General features: G+C 43.7%; 2 protein-coding genes across 2 annotated transcripts; both read left to right on the forward strand.

The window, feature by feature from the left end:
* The first annotated feature begins 4,531 nt into the window (after positions 1-4,531).
* Positions 4,532-6,048, forward strand: LOC123156737 (aspartyl protease AED1-like). The gene is made up of 3 exons (XM_044574911.1): positions 4,532-4,607; positions 4,639-4,675; positions 4,746-6,048. Exons 1-3 carry the CDS (start codon positions 4,532-4,534, stop codon positions 6,046-6,048), a joined length of 1,416 nt encoding a protein of 471 aa, XP_044430846.1.
* Positions 6,049-12,189: 6,141 nt separating this feature from the next.
* Positions 12,190-13,734, forward strand: LOC123156295 (aspartyl protease family protein At5g10770-like). Its single transcript, XM_044574432.1, has 2 exons — positions 12,190-12,352; positions 12,452-13,734. Exons 1-2 carry the CDS (start codon positions 12,190-12,192, stop codon positions 13,732-13,734), a joined length of 1,446 nt encoding a protein of 481 aa, XP_044430367.1.
* The last annotated feature ends 3,384 nt before the right edge of the window (positions 13,735-17,118 follow it).

Genomic DNA, 17,118 nt, shown 5'->3' on the forward strand with positions numbered 1-17,118 from the left:
AAAGACAGCGATACATATAACACCACATGCAGACCTTTTCTGAAAATATCCAGAGACCTGAAGACCGAGGGGGCACCATCGTGGCCATCGCCGCTTTAGAGAGTTGCAAGTCAGTCATCCTCCGTATGCGGCGGAATCTTCAGTACTATGATGCATCAACCGAGGATCCACCCCGTGCCACACATCGGCCTCCGGCAACACAGTCTTCACCCGGCGAAGCTGAACAAGTACATGAGCGCGAAACCTGCCCCGAGCCAACTGCCTTTCCACTGCCCCATTCATGCATAGGATGGGATGTTTTGGAAAAGAGGGCGATGTCGGAAGAGAAGATGGCAGATATGAGGAGAAGTCAATTGCACCACCACCAAATCTTCTTCTTCAGTCATTCTTGCTTCAGCGGAACAAGTCGCTCCTATAGAGATTCGGAGGGCTCCATCTACCCTGGACGGGCTACATGAGTTGGGAAGAACGAACACATTTTATGTTGTGCTACGCACTGGCTAGGAGAGAGGAAAGTTCGAGCTCTGATTGCGGCTGACAAGGACAGGGTACCCTCCTCGGGCTCTGTTGTCGTCACGTCTTGAACCCTGGAGGCTACATGAGTTGGGAAGAACGGACACATTTTATATTGAGTGTCATCTAAGCCGTTTGATCCAGATTTGATGGTTGATATGGTCAGGAGACAGGCACACCATCATCACCAACTGCATTTTTTTATAGGAGTAGAGAAAAATCCCATAATAATTCGAAACTTTTGGCCATTAATCCGGTGAGCCTGTTTTCATCAAAGTTCTAGAACCTTCAGATCTTCATAATCCAGGCGTACCGTACGCAACAAAATTGCAATCAATCTCATACATCAGGTGGACCCATACCCTCCACCCTACGCACAAAAGTCACAATCAATCTCTTGATCCTATTAGATTGAACCATCCCACATACATTTACACTCAAACTCCCGCTCCAAACTGGTTGGGCAATGCTAGGATTGAAAAAAAGTCACACCGATCCCACAATAAAAAATCAGACCTCACACGGCAGAAAGAAAAGAACTCAAAAAATATGTAAAAGGGTACAATCTATGGTGTTTTCTTAATGATCCCAGAAAAAATGTATGACTCTAATGATACCAGAAATTTGTAGTGTTTTCTTTTTAATAATCAGATTTTTTTCTTAAAAACATTAATGTAGTTTAAAAAGTTCTTGAATTTAGAAATGACCATGAATTTGGAAAATGTTCATGAAATTGATAAACAAATCATGAATTTTAATAAAATGTTCATAAATTAAAGAATGTTTAGAATTTTTATATAAATAATTCATGTTTTTAAATGAAAAAGGAAACAAAAAAATTAAAATAGAAAAACGAAAGAATGTTAAAACCTGCACAAAAAACAACTCAAAACCATAGAGAAACCAGACAAACCTTCTACAAGGTTACCACTTAAGAACTATCACTATTGCTACTGATCGTGGGCCATTTACGGGGAGACTTTGTCTAAAAATATTCCTCGAGCAAGTGGGGTGATAACGACCGAACATACAACCTCACCTCCAGTAATGGGCTGGCCCGCTTGTCTGTTTTCATCTATTAGTCGGTTTTCTTGTGTTTATTTTCTTTTCCACTTTTTTTCTTTAGGTTTCTTTATTTTTTCCCTTTTGTTTCTGTTTTTCTTATTTTTTCCTTTTCAAATATGTATATCTGTTTAAAAATTGTTGAACTTCAGTGAAATTTATATATTTTTCAAATTCATTAACTCTTTTGAAAATCTTTAACTATTTTCAAATTCATGAACCATTTTTAGGTTTGTAAACTATCTTAAAATCAAGAACAATTGCCAAATGCATGTTTTCTTTTCCAAATATGCGAACAGTTTTCAAATTGATGAGCAATTTTCAACTATTGTCATTTTACAAATTCCTACACATTTGTTGAAATTTGTGAACTTTTCAACCTCGCGAAAAATAAATAATTGTTTAAATGGTACAATATATGGTGTTTTATTCTTTAATGATCCCAGAAATTTGTTTTGTTTTCTCTTTTGGTGTTCACAATTTTTCTGAAAAATGTTAATGTTTTTAAGAAATTTCATGAATTTGAAATATGATCATGTAATTGAAAACAAATCATGAAATTTGAAGGTGTGCAAGAATTAAAAATGCTCAGAATGCTTTTATAAAAATTGATTTTTAAATGAAAAAATAAAATAAAAAGGAAAATAAAAAACGAAAAAAGAAAAATTAAAAGAATAGAAAAACTGAAAAAACAGCTCAAAAACCCAGAGAAACCGGACAAACCTTCTATAAGGTTACCACTTAAGACCTATCATTGTGGCTGGTGAGTGTGGACCATGTACAGTGAAACTTTATCTACAAAAAGTACGGGGAGAGGGATCCCTATAACTCAAGATTTAATGCAAAAAGCTTCGCTTCTTTTCTCATTTTCACCATGCTGGAGTCATATTCACTTTCATGCCTCGATCCACCCACATAGATGCCAAGGGGACTAATAACTTGTGTATTCACTTAACAAAAATAATTAGTCTCATGTGTGTACAAGATCATGATGGCAATCCTTGTAGCACCCGTCTATTTTTGACAAAAGAAATGATAGAAATATTACAAAGATGTAGAGGCCAGAAATCTCTAGTTTTTCTTTTACAGTTCACACTATGGTCCTTCAATATAGGCAAGAAATATAAGTGAACATACTCAAGGAAATTGAATTGTGAAAAATGGAATCAGATCAAATCACAGCCAGCCAAAGGAACATCATGCAAGTAAAGGCTTGTTCTCCTGTCTAGTCTAGAAATTAATAATTAAGTTGATTATTAGAAAATACAGATGACCACATAAATATGTTTATACAGAACAATCGACACACTATTTCAAATGTGCAAACTCTGAATAAATATCAAATTTGAAGCATGCTTTATTTTTTTGAAGCATTTAAACATCAAATTCATGTGAAAATTATAGAAGACGGTAAATTTCCTACCATGTCGCTCGAGGCTTGCTTCGGCTTTTTTTTTTAAAACGGAGGCAAAAGATTGGCCTCATATATTAAATAAGGGAGAGTACAGTTTTACAAGAGCCCACGAATACGGTCATTATTAGTGTGAGATCCCCGTTATCTCGTGTTAGCAAACAAGCATAGGGTCCAAAATAAGGGGCATTACAATAGTTGAATGTTTAGCCTAAGTGTGGTTAGAAGTTGGACTCTAAGAAGAAATTGCACTCTAGTTGCGAGGTAGGAAGCGGGCAGTGAACGAACATGACAAAGGAGTGCGGGTTAACTCGAGGAGAGAAAGTTACTAGTATCCTTGTTTAATCTACTTACTGCTAAGACGAGTGTAAACACATCAGACCGCGGCTCCCCACCTCATCCTTGGTATAATCTTCCCATTCTCATTTTTCGTGATTGTTCAGTCCATATAGATTCCTGTACGTGCGGTTGGTGTATAAATTAGGGCGTCCTAGACTGGGTTAAAAGCCCTGGTGTATACTACAGTAACTTGCGATGGCTTCTCCCTTGTTCTTGTGCATCCTCCTGGTCGTTTTTGGCAGCTACCTTTCCATTTCTGTATCATGATTGGAGGAATGGACGTACTCCCTCCATTCCTAAATATAAGTCTTTGAAGAGATTCCACTATGAACCACATGCAGATGTATGTAGATGCATTTCAGAGTGTAGATTCATTTATTTTGCTCCGTATGTATTTCATATTGAAATCTCTACAAAAATTTATATTTAGAAACGGAGGGAATATGTATCACGAGTCCATGCATATGCATGCAGAACGCATCATGCGTACGTGCATGCATGCATGCATAGATACACGCATGGGTACTGCAAAAAAGTTTCGATCAGAGGAGAGGATCGTGAAATGCATATTATGCATGGGTGCGAAACGTGTGCATGCATGGCGAATCAGGCTGAAATGGGCCGGCTAGCCAACACACCCGTTGTATGTCGACTGACCCAAAAATAAGAGTCAGTCGACTTACACGCAGTCGCTCCCTAATTTTAAACATCAAATTCATGTGAAGACGGTACTCCATTTCCTACATGCATGTTGCTGGACGCTTGCTTCGGCTTTATCATTACTGTGTTAGATTCCCTGTTTTGTCGTGTTTAGCAAACAAGCATAGGGTCCAAATTAAGGGGCGTTAAAAAGGTCGAAGGTTTAACCTAAGTGGTTAGAAGTTGGTTGTTTGAGTTGAACTCCAAGAGTAAATTGCACTCTAGTTACAAGGTAGGAAGTGGGCACTGAACGTACATGACAAATGAGCGCGGGTTAACTCGAGGAGAGAAAGTTACTAGTATCCTTGTTTTATCTGCTTACTGCCAAGACGAGTGTAAACACATCGACGCCTCCACCTCATCCTTGGTATAATCTTCCCATTCTCATTTTTCGTGATTTCAGTCAGTCCCACATAGATTCCTGTACATGTGGTTGGTGTATAAATTAGGGCGTCCTAGACTGGGTAAAAAGCCCTGGTGTGTACTACTGTAACTTGGCAACTTGCAATGGCTTCTCCTTTGCTCTTGTGCATCCTCCTGGTGGTATTTGGCAACTACCTTTCCATTTCTGCTGCAGGCGACGGTGGGCAAAGCTTCGTTGTGGTGTCAACCAGGTCATTTCAGACACAAGATGTCTGCTCCACCTCCACATCCAGAGGTACGTACATGAATTGGGCATGGCATAATTTTCGACGTTAATCGATCTGCATGTTAGGAACATACAATATGACACTTGGATGTTTCTTTCAGTGACGCGGCGGCCAAACCGCGCCGGCGCCGCTGTGCCGCTGGTGCACAGGCACGGACCCTGTGCCAAGTCGCCGTCCACCGACAAGCCATCATCTTTCGCCGAGACACTTCACAGAAGCCGCGTCCGCGCAGACTACATCATGAGCAGAGCACTGAGGGGGAGGGGCACCACCAAGATGCAGGAGCAAGAGGAGGGCAAGGTGAGCATGCCGGCCCACCTGGGCACCTCCGTGGACTCGCAAGAGTACGTGGTGACGTTGGGCCTGGGCACGCCGGCCGTGGAGCAGGTCCTCCTCATGGACACCGGCAGCGACCTGTCCTGGGTGCAGTGCGCGCCATGTAACTTCACCGACTGCTACCCTCAGAAGGATCCCTTGTTCGACCCGCGCAAGTCGTCCACGTACGCTCCCATCCCCTGCGGCTCCGACGTTTGCAAGAGACTCCAGTCCGACCACTTCGACAATGGCTGCAGCATGAATGGCAATGGCACCCAGTCCCAGTGCGGGTATCGAGTCGAGTATGGAGGAGGATTAAAGACCAGAGGCGTGTACAGCAACGAGGCGCTCACGATGGCGCCCGGCGTCGTCATCAAGGACTTCCATTTCGGATGTGCATACCAGCAGATTGGCTCCGACGACAAGTCTGACGGCCTGCTCGGGCTCGGTGGCGCGCCCGAGTCGCTCCCTGTTCAGACCTCCGCGGTGTACGGCGGCTCTTTCTCCTACTGCCTCCCGCCGGTGAGCAGCGGCACCGGGTTCCTCGCCCTCGGCGCGCCCACCAACACCTCGGGCTTCTCCTTCACGCCCATGACCCCCTTCATGGATTACGCTACCTTCTATCTGGTGAAGCTCACCGGCATCAGCGTCGGCGGGAAGCAGCTCCGCATCCCACCGAAGGTGTTCGAGGGGGGCCTGATCGTAGACTGCGGTAATATCATCTCACATCTGCCATCGACGCCCTACGCGAAACTGCAGTCCGCGTTCCGAGCGGCCATGGCGGCTTACCCGCTCATCCCGAGCGACGAGTATGACACATGCTACAACTTCACCGGATACAACAACGTCACCGTGCCCAAGGTTGCTCTCACGTTCACCGGCGGCGTCACGATCGACCTCGATGTCCCCAACGGGGTTCTGTTGGATGGCTGTCTGGCCTTCACCGAGTCCGGGTCAGATGATTACGTCGGGTTCCTCGGCAATGTCCAGATGAGAACATTGGAGATGTTGTACGACGTCAGGGGTGGTAGACTCGGATTCCGGGCAGGTGCCTGCTGACCGCTCAAGCTGTATCACAATCGGGAGCTAGCCTACCCAAAAAAATAAGATCGGTTTGCTTATAACGGCTCGACTGCTCCACAGTGGGTGGCCCGTCTGATTATCCCTTCACTGTTATTTTTCCTTTTTTTCTGATTCTATCCCGTCGTCATTTGTGATAAGAGGATATACTCCCTCCGTTCCCAACTTGTCTTTCTAGGCATTTCAAATGGACTCAACATACGAATGTATGTAGACATATTTTAAAGTGTAGATTCACTCATTTTGCACCATATGTAGTCACTTGTTGGAATCTCTAGAAAGACAAGTATTTAGGAACGGAGGGAGTATAATATAATGACTGATGTACATTCTCAAACTCTGCAACTAAGCAAGTACTATCATATGCAATACCATGAATCTACCTTAAAGGTGCATATACGTAGGACGCTGATAACGCCCACATGTGTGGGCGTTAAAGGGTCTGGCCACATACCATGTGTGGTGTGAGCAGGAGGCAGCTCACATGTGTTGTGTGTGTGCGGACATTAAAATTGCCCACACGTGTGGGCGCGGCTACTTCATGCCACACGTTCAACAAGTACTACTCATCTCCATCCCGCGCGTGTGACACTAAGCAAAAATGCTCACACGTTCTAGCGCAGCCACGTTAGGTAACCGCGGTATGACGATTTAGTTGTCATTCTGGTTGACAGATGTATTTATCCGGGATGGCAAGTGTAATTGTAAAAACATGGCAACTCTATCTGTTTTGATTAACTATAGTTGCCATGTCTAATTTATGGTAGTTGCCGTGTATAATCAAACCGTAGTTGCCGTGTGTGATTAACTACTTGCCACACATGGTCAAATAGTAGTTGCCATGTGTGTTTACCTAGTCGCCACGTGTGGTCCAACCATAGTTGCCATGTATAGTTAATCACAGTTGTCATGTGTGTTTATCTGGTTGCCACGTACGCGCAACTGCAGTTGCCGTCTAGCAAAAGAATCACAGTTGCCATGTTTGTTTACCTAGTTGCCACGTTCGCGTAACTGCAGTTGCCATCCACACCATAGGAGTGTCGTGTGGGCGAAAATCAGTTCGCCCACACGCGCATGGACTAGGTGGTGGTTGTATGGGCAGAAACTAGTTCACCCACACAACGCAGTTGGTAACAACGTGATGCAGGGCATGTAGACAAACTCTCCAATGCCCACACACCAGCCCCGTTCTATGTGGCACATCAAATCTACCTTTTCGTATCAAGATTCGTGCAAAAGACAATCAACGACCATCCAGACGTGTGGGCGAGTTGAAGAACGCCCACACGTGTGGGCGTTAGTGCTTTCGTATACTTAATGGTACAATCCCATACTATATTAATGCAAGTATATCATGTCCAAATCATCTATTATTATATGTAAAAACTACTTGATGGGATCACTAGAAAAAAGATAAACAACCTAAAAAATACCACTATAGTTAGAAACATCTGGCCTTTAATCCGGTGGGCCTATTTTTGTGAACGTACTAGAACCTTTAGACCTTTATAATCCAGGTGGATCCATACCTTACGCAACAAATTATTTTGATCATGAATTTGGAAAATATTAATGAAATTAAAAAACAAACATTGAATTTAAAAAAGTGCATTAATTAAAGAATGTTCTAATATTTCATATAAATAATTCATGTTTTAGAATGAAAAGGTAAAAAAAACAGCTAGAAAACACAGAGAAACTAGACGAACCTTCTATACGGTTACCACGTAAGACCTATTACTGTTGCCGGTGAGTGTGGACCATGTACATGGAGACTTTGTCTAAAAATAGTACCAGCAGACGGCTATATGGGGGGGGGGGGGGGCGGGGGGCAATAATCGCGAGTGGATATGCGGTTTGAATACGCGTGAGCCGTATAAGGATTTTAACCAGTCGTATAAATATTCGGTGTTGCCGTGTCTTCTGCCGCAGTAAATGGCATGCAAGGCAGGGGAGGGCATTAAACCGAGGCATGTGCTCTCACGCATTAAACCAGCGAGCTGCCAACCCTCACGCATCCTTGACTTTCGGCATCTAGTCGTTGTAGCTCCAGAATTTGTACTCAATGGCCAGCAAAAATTTTACATTACCACTTTGTCACTTTACTTGTTTATGAAAATTACTGAACCTGATATTGTACTGTTGTGCGGAATGGTTTGTCCATGTACTATGCGGTATAATTTGTTTATTATAATAAGTGTTTTGGTATTTGTACTATGAAGATTACCAAACAAAAAATCAGTTATTTCCCAACTGAACTTATCATCTTAAAGTTACTAAAAACAGTTTAGTACTATTCAGATTACTGTTCCTCATAATATGTTTATTATAATGTTGCCTGCTCAGTTTCGCATTAGGTAATATATTAATTAATTTCAGCACTAATGAATTAATTAAACATTTTCCAATGCCATGTTTTACTCGTATAAAAAGCTTCCCGAAGAAATTTTCATTGTTTTTTTAATAATTATGAAAAGATAAAACTTCCTGGCGAGGGGACAGGTGGCACGCTAGGTTTCATCCGAGTCGCCACCTCATGGAGAGGGACGCAAGCGGATGTTTCCAAGAAAGGACTTTGCGATATCTCACACAAGGTTACTTCTGATACAACACACATAGTGTCTCGTTAGTATTCACTTCAGTGATCTAAACGCTTTTATATTTTTTACAGAGAGGGTAATCACGAAACACCTTTATGCTATTATTATATTCATTTAAACTTCCAAATTCCAATCAATATTATACAATTTTGTTTGTGCATTATCACTAAGATTTTCTTGTGACGCTTCTCCCGTTTTCTAATAGAACTTTCATAATCAGCCAACTAACAGACGTGCATTTAATTTTCTTTTTCAAATAGACCTTATCCCGCGGCGCACGGCGGGATTAAATGCCCAATCACACGCCGACACAACTTTTACCACGGCGCCAACTTGTCTATCGCCCCTGACCGTGTACTGTGTTTTTTTTTTGCGGGTGACCATGTACTGTGCTATCTATTCACTCTGACACATGCAGCACTGTCATACACGACGTGCTCCAGTTAGCTATCCATTTAGTACTCCAGAACGCATAATAACAGTGCTGAAGATGCTGTTCTAGCCTGTACCGTGCGAGAAACCAGCTAGTGCGAGTGATTAATTATGTCCACCGAGCAATAGGAGCAGTTATTTTGCATCGCCTAGGCCGGCCTTAGTCATACGAACATAAATGACTCCTGGACCACTGGTGTGGTGTATACCACGGCGTATTCAGGAGAGCTGGTAATTAACGTTTCACGTATTGCGAATGAACTATAATAAGTAGCAATCACAACGCTCGGACGGACGCCCGTGATTTCGATAGCCGTGGCTGCATGTCTCAAAAATTCACGTTGTGGGGGGGGGGGGGGGGGGGGGGGCTAGTGACCGGACGCGCAGTCTTTTTTGCATTTATTTTGCCCATTTTCTTTCATTCTTTTTCTTTTTTCCTTATTTGTTTTTCCCTTTTCCTTTTTTTCTTTTAGGTTTCTTTATTTTTGCCTTTTCTATTCCTTTTCCAAATCTGTAAAGCCGTTGAACTTCATTGAAAGTTATTTTTTTCAAATCCACTAACTTTTGTTTGGAATCTTGCACTATTTTCAAATTCATTTACCATTTTTGACATTTATATAAATTTTGAAAATCAAGAAAAAATGACAAATTAATTATATTTTCTAAATTTGCTCACATTTTTTCAAATTTGTGAACAATTTCCAACTTTGATCATCTTAGAAATTCCTAAATGTTTTTTGAACTTCGCAAACTCGTTCAACCTCGTGAAAAAATCAAAAAATGCTGTAAAAGGGTACAATCTATGCTGTTTTAGTCTTTATCGATGCTAGAAAAAATTATAACTCTAATGATCCCAAAAACTTGTGTTGTTTTCTTTTGTAATGTTCCCACTTGTTTAAAAAATATTCACGTTTTCAAGTGCATGAATTTGGAAAATGTTCCTGAAATTGAAAAACTAGTCTTGAATTTGAAAAAATGTTCATGAATTAAAATAAGTTCAGAATGTCGTTATGAATAATTCATTTTTTTGGGATGAAAAAAGAAAACAAAAAGGAAAAAGGGAAAAACAAAAATAGAATAGGAAGAGAATACAAAAAACGAACAGAAACTGCTTGAGCTCCTTGTTGCGTCAATTCTCTTGTACTCTTTTCGTGTGTAATCTGTTCATCTTGTGAAATAGAGCAGCAGTTTTGCCTTGGAACAACAAGTGATTGTTGATTCTGTGTAAATAGAGTAATTTTGTATTGTGAAATTCATTCGTTCGTCGTCGACTCTTGGAACGAGTGTTGATGGATACTATAGTATTCGTCGTCGTCCATTCGTTGTACTTGGACTGTTGGGTCAGATTTTTTTTTAACAAAAAAGTTCTATGCGATCTGTGATTTTTTAGGCTGACCGCAAATATACTTTTTTTTGCCATCTGTTATTATAGGGTTGACAACGAAGCCATAGTTTAGCTGACGGCAAAATCTTTACCGCCTGCCCGATGAAAAGCTGACGGCAAAGTACTCTTTGCGGATTTAGGCTTTGCCGACACTCTTTGTCGTCTGCCAGTTGACGGCAAAATCTTTGCTGTCTGTATTTCAGCCTTTGCCGTCTGTACTTGCCTGACGGCAAACTATCTAATTCATGTAGTGCTGCATGGATATCTGGGACGATGTCAGGAACGCCCGGGGTAGCCCGGTTGAAAACACTCCTGTGTTTGATTGTTCGGGCAACACTTATGGGTTGCTGACAGACATACGGGTTGGATCCTGGACTACTCAATTCCGAGGTAAACCTACTGTTGTCTTGTGATAGCTAAGCTGGATGTCTGGAATGCAACAACTTGGATGATCCGGCAATAGCGCGGACATCCGGGTAGGAACCCGGACAATGCGACAGTGAAAATGGAAGTGGCTATTTAACAAGATTGATTTTGTGGATAGGATGACCAATGACTTTTTAGTAGAGATGTGAGTGGAATGACGCTGCGAAGATGTTGACTTGAGCAAATATTTCATGAACCCCTTTGATCATCTCTTAATAGTGTGGGATCCCTGTAACTCAAGATTTAACCGAAAAAACTACGGTTATTTTCTCGTTGTCACCATGCTGGAGTCATATTCACTTTGGTGCCTCGATCCACACACATAGATGCCAAGGGGTCTAATAACTTGTGTATTCACTTAACAAACATGATTAGTCTTTTGTATGTACTAGATCATGATGGCACGCGTAGTCGCACCCATATATTTTGACAAAAAATGATAGGAACATTACGAAGATGTAGGCACCAAAAATCTCTAGTTTTTTTTTCTAGGATTCACAATATGGTCCCTCAATATAGGCAAGAAATATAAGTAAACAAACTCAAGGAAATTGAATTGTGAAAAAAGGAATCAGATCAAATCACAGCCAGCCAAAGGAACATCATGCAAGTAAAGGCTTGTTCTCCCGTCTAGTCTAGAAATTAATAATTAAGTTGATTATTAGAAGGAACAGATGACCACATAAACCTGTTTATACAGAACAATCGAGACACTATTTCCTTAAGAAATATGCATAATCTGAATTAACTTCAAATTTTGAAGCATGCTTTAATTTATTTGAAGCATTTAAACATCAAATTCATGTGAAAATTATAGAAGATGGTACATGTCGTACCATGTCGCTCGAGGCTTGCTTCGGCTTTATCATTACTCTGTTACTAAAAAAGCATAGGGTCCAAAATAAGGGGCACTAAAAGAGTTGAAGATTTAACCGAAGTGGTTAGAAGTTAGATGTTTGAGTTGGACTGTAAGAATAAATTGCACTCTAGTATCTAGTTACAAGGTAAGAAGTGGACAGTTGAACGTACATGACAAAGGACTGCGGGTTAATTCGAGGAAAGAAAGTATCATTGTTTTTTGTGTAGTTACTGCTAAGACGAGTGTATTGTAAACACATCCACGTACGGCTCCACCCCATCAATCCTTGGTATAATCTTCGAGCCCATTTTCATTTTTGGTGATTGTTCAGTCCCACTTAGATTCCTGTGTGGTTGGTGTATAAATTTGGGCGTCCTATACTGGGTTAAAAGCCCTGGTGTATACTACTGTAACTTCCAATGGCTTCTCCTCACTTGTTCTTGTGCATCCTCCTTGTCGTATTTGGCAGCTACCTTGCCACCATTTCTGCTGCAGGCGACGGTAAGCAAAGCTTCGTTGTGGTGTCAACCAGCTCATTTCAGACGCAAGATGTCTGCTCCACCTCCACATCCACATCCACAAGTACGTACATGACTTGAGCATGGCATAATTTTCGACGTTAATCATGGATTTGCATGTTAGGAACATACAATATGCATGACACTGGGATGTTTCTTTCAGTGAAGCCGCGGCCAAACCGCGCCGGCGCCGCTGTGCCTCTGGTGCACAGGCACGGACCCTGTGCCAAGTCTCCGTCCACCGACAAGCCATCATCTTTCGCCGAGGCGCTTCACAGAAGCCGCGTCCGCGCAGACTACATCATGAGCAGAGCACTGAGGGGGAGGGGCACCACCACCACCATGGAGATGCACGAACAGGAGGAGGGCAAGGTGAGCATCCCGGCGCACCTGGGCACCTCCGAGGACTCGCAGGAGTACGTGGTGACGTTGGGCCTGGGCACGCCGGCCGTGGAGCAGGTCCTGCTCCTGGACACCGGCAGCGATCTGTCGTGGGTGCAGTGCGCGCCATGCAACTCCACCGACTGCTACCCTCAGAAGGATCCCTTGTTCGACCCGCGCAAGTCCTCCACGTACGCTCCCATCCCCTGCGGCTCCGACGTCTGCAAGAGCCTCAAGTCCAACCACTTGGACAATGGCTGCAGCATGAACGACAATGGCACCCAGTCCCAGTGCGGGTATCGAGTCGAATACGGAGGAGGTTTAAAGACCAGGGGCGTGTACAGCACCGAGGCGCTCACGCTGGCTCCCGGCGAAGTGGTCAAGGACTTCCATTTCGGCTGCGCATACAAGCAGCGCGGTGCCGACGACAAGTCCGACGGCCTGCTCGGGCTCGGCGGGGCGCCCCAGTCGCTCCCGGTCCAGACCTCCGCCCTCTACGGCGGCTCCTTCTCCTACTGCCTCCCGCCGGTGAGCAGTGGCACCGGGTTCCTCGCCCTTGGCGCGCCCAGCAACACCTCGGGCTTCTCATTCACGCCGATGACTGACTTCATGGATGATGGAACCTCCTACCTGGTGAAGCTCACCGGCATCAGCGTCGGCGGGAAGCAGCTCCGCATCCCACGGAAGGTGTTCGAGGGGGGCCTGATCGTGGACTGCGGTAATATCATCTCACATCTACCGTCGACGCCCTACGCTAAACTGCGGTCCGCGTTCCGGGCGGCCATGGCGGCTTACCCGCTCATCCCTAGTGATGACGACGACACATGCTATAACTTCACCGGATACAGCGATGTTACCGTGCCCAAGGTCGCACTCACGTTCACGGGCGGCGTCACGGTCGACCTCGATGTCCCCAATGGAGTTCTGCTGGATGGCTGTCTGGCATTCACCGAGTCCGGGTCAGATGGTTACGTGGGGTTCCTCGGCAATGTCCAAATGAGAACGTTGGAGATGTTGTACGACGCTAGGGGTGGTGGACTTGGATTCCGGACAGGTGCGTGCTGACCCTCAAGCTATCCCAATCGGGAGCTAGCTTGCCAAAAAAATAAGATCGGTTTGCCTGTTAACTGCTCGACTGCTCCACAGTGGGTGACCCGTGTCCGATCATCCCGTCGCTGTTATTTTCCGTTTTTGTCCAATTCTATCTTGATGTCATTTGTTATCTGTTCTATCTACTTAATAAGAATGTAATGTTTCATCTTTCACTTTTCTTCCCTTTCATCCACCCTTTCTCGTATGATAATCAATAATATTAATCGGAAACACTAACGCCCACACGTGTGGGCGTCTGGCAACTCGCCCACACGCATGGATCCTCGTCCAATCAATTTTGCACGAATCTTGACGCGTTCTAGCAGCTTTTGTGTGCCACGTAGGACTGGGCAGGTGTGTGGGCATTCATTCGGTCGCCCACACGTTCTTTTTCATCACACGGGGGGCTGGTGTGTGGGCGTTTAGCAATTCACCCACACACCACTTTTCACACACGCAAAGGTGTTGGTGTGTGGGCGTTTATCACTTCGCCCACACACCTGTCGCCTCGCCCACACCCAAAGCTGTCAGTTGCCATGTATTTCTGCAGGGTACATGGCAACTGCCCTAGCTTTGCTTGTAAACAGATGGCAACTCTCTTTTTCTCCGAGTTGCCATGTGTTTTTGCATGGTACATGACAACTGCCCTGGCGTGCACGTAAGCAGATGACAACTCTTTCTTTGTACATGGCAACTGCCCTAGCGTGCTTGTGAGCACATGGCAACTCTCTCTTTTACGCGAACATGTTTTTTTGCCATGCTTTTTTTGTAGTGCTACATGGCAACTGCCTAAGTGTTAGTAGGTGGCAATTTCTAATTTTTTAAAATCATGGCAACTGCAGTAGACCATACCATACATGACAACTGCAGTTGAGCAACCATGGCAATTGTAGTTGTCTGACATGGCAACTGTAGTTCAGCGACATGACAACTGCAGTTAAATGGACATTGAAGAGGGTCCGGAACATGGCAACTGCGGGGACGCATGGTGACTGTCACGCTGAACGTGCAGGACCATGAGATAGGTGGCTGAGAGAGGTCGTGTGGGCGTCATGCATTTTGCCACACACAAGCGTGTGAGAGGGACCACAAGGGGAAAAAAGGCGTGTGGGCGCTAGTTGTTTTGCCCACACTTAGGCGTGTGGGCAGATCCTCTTAGACACCACACAAAACGTGTGGACAGACCCCTTAACGCCCACACGTGTGGCAGTTATCGTCGTCCATATTAATTTGCTTACCTTCTGAACCAATTTCACTTTAGTTTACTTACCAAAATTCTCATCAAACTATAGGGTAATATGGGCAGGTAAATCATAAACTAACGTATTAGAATATTTATACCCGTTGCAATTGTTCAAGTAAGAGGATATAATGTAATAACTCTACATTTTTAAACTCTGCAACTAAGCAAATATATCATATGCAATACCTTGAATCTACCTTAATGGTACATATAATTATCGTACACTCCTTTACTATGCCAATGCAAGTAAAGTAGTATATATATCCAAATCCATCCTAATATTGATACGTATAAAAAATACATGATGGGATCACCAGAAAAAGATAAATAACCTTTAACAATCCCACAATAATTAGAAACATCTAGCCTTTAATCCGGTGGGCCTATTTTCGTCAATGTACTAGAACCTTCAGTAGATCTTCATAATCCAGGTGACCCGTACCTTATTGTTTGCACACGAACACGCCACCGTATACCTCCAATGCCGAAGGTGATGCACCGCAGCTCACATCGAAGGAGATCCGTCGGAAAGCACGGTACGCAAGCAATCCGGCGGGTGCTTTGGAGCACCCGAAACCCCACGCGCCCGGGAGGGACCCCGTCTGGACGCGCGGCGGCTGTGGGCCGCCCTAGGCCGGTTCGCCCGCCCGTAGAGCCTCTAGGATCGTCGCCCTTCAATACGAAGAACGAGAGACAAAGAACAAGGAAGAGATTAGAGTAAAAAGTAGATGAGTTTGCAACTGTGTGTTGTTCAATCGGCCATCACCTCTCACGTGTAAAGGCGGCTGGACTTTCCGTGCAAGAAAGAACTTGGATTCATGTCCAAAGACCTAATTTGACTCTATTTCGGATGATTTGGGCCGAACTCTCTAAAACAGTTCGGCTAAAAATTTGACTGCACCTTGCAGGTCGATTTTGATGCAGTAAACGATCTCGCATGGAAATCGCGTAAAAAGAAAAGTTGTTCGTCTCCAAAAAACGAAAAATAACCATTTCATGCATTTTTTCATTTGACTCCACCCTAAGGCCTTAATCATCCCCGTACCGATCAGACCTACGAAAACTCGCAGTCCCGATCCGGACTGGACTGTTGACCGGACTGTCTGGTACGAAGAGAAGCTTTGGACGATTTTCACGATCTAGACCGGACAGTCTGATCCAATTTCCGGACAGTCCGGCCATGTTCAATTTTTCTGCAGCAACATTGTTTTGGCTTTAACTTGTGCATACGACCCTGGATCAAGGCGATTTTTATATCAAAATCAACCGTTTCGACGAGACACACAACTTTGATGTTGAAACTTTTTCCATTCGAAGTCATCTTGATTGCGTTTTGTGCATGCAAAAATCTGATGTCAACACATGCCCCCTTGTTTTTCAGCAAAGCTTGCGCGCCGAAAAATAACTTGCAAGACGTTGGTCTAAGAACGATGTCAACACTCCATCGGCCATTTATATGTGCTTGGGGTGATAATTTCTATATCGGTCATTGATTTTAACTTTTTGTTCACATCATACCTTGTAACCGATTACCACCAATCAGCTTTAAAGAGATGAGAATGAACCCGTTCCTTGTAGCACTAAGGAAATCAAACTCCGAGAGGTCACACCCTGTTAAGCAAGTAACATCGGGATGATTCCAATCCACTGATTCATCGGCCAAAGCAACACAAGTCAAATCATCCGCGTGAATGACTTCTACCTCATCATCAACCCATTGTATTAAGAATTAATGCATGGTAGATGGCACACATTGGTTAGCATGAACCCAATCGCGGCCTAAAATAACAATATAGTTACCTTGCACCTTGGTGATGAAGAATGTGGTGGCCAAAGTTTTGCTTCCCATGGTGAGCTCCATGCACATCACACCTTTGACCTCTGTCTCTTCTTTACCCTCAAATCTATTAAGAACCATATTGGTCTTCATTAATGCATCATCATCTAACCCCAACTTCTTGAAGACTGATACGTCTCCGTCGTATCTATAATTTTTGATTGTTCCATACCAATATTCTCCAACTTTTATATACTTTTGGCAACCTTTTATACTATTTTTTGGGACTAACATATTGATCCAGTGCCCAGTGCCAGTTCCTGTCTGTTGCATGTTT

The sequence above is a fragment of the Triticum aestivum genome, chromosome 7B (assembly GCF_018294505.1).
Source record: "Triticum aestivum cultivar Chinese Spring chromosome 7B, IWGSC CS RefSeq v2.1, whole genome shotgun sequence".
Lineage (NCBI taxonomy): Eukaryota > Viridiplantae > Streptophyta > Magnoliopsida > Poales > Poaceae > Triticum > Triticum aestivum.

Bases quoted from the DNA above. Each gene is read 5' to 3' on its own strand.
- LOC123156737 (XM_044574911.1), top strand. From the start codon at position 4,532: ATGGCTTCTCCTTTGCTCTTGTGCATCCTCCTGGTGGTATTTGGCAAC. The intron at 4,608-4,638 runs GTGGGCAAAGCT...GGTGTCAACCAG, and splicing joins CATTTCTGCTGCAGGCGACG to GTCATTTCAGACACAAGATG. The intron at 4,676-4,745 runs TCCAGAGGTACG...TGTTAGGAACAT, and splicing joins ATGTCTGCTCCACCTCCACA to ACAATATGACACTTGGATGT.
- LOC123156295 (XM_044574432.1), top strand. From the start codon at position 12,190: ATGGCTTCTCCTCACTTGTTCTTGTGCATCCTCCTTGTCGTATTTGGC. The intron at 12,353-12,451 runs GTACGTACATGA...TGTTTCTTTCAG, and splicing joins CTCCACATCCACATCCACAA to TGAAGCCGCGGCCAAACCGC.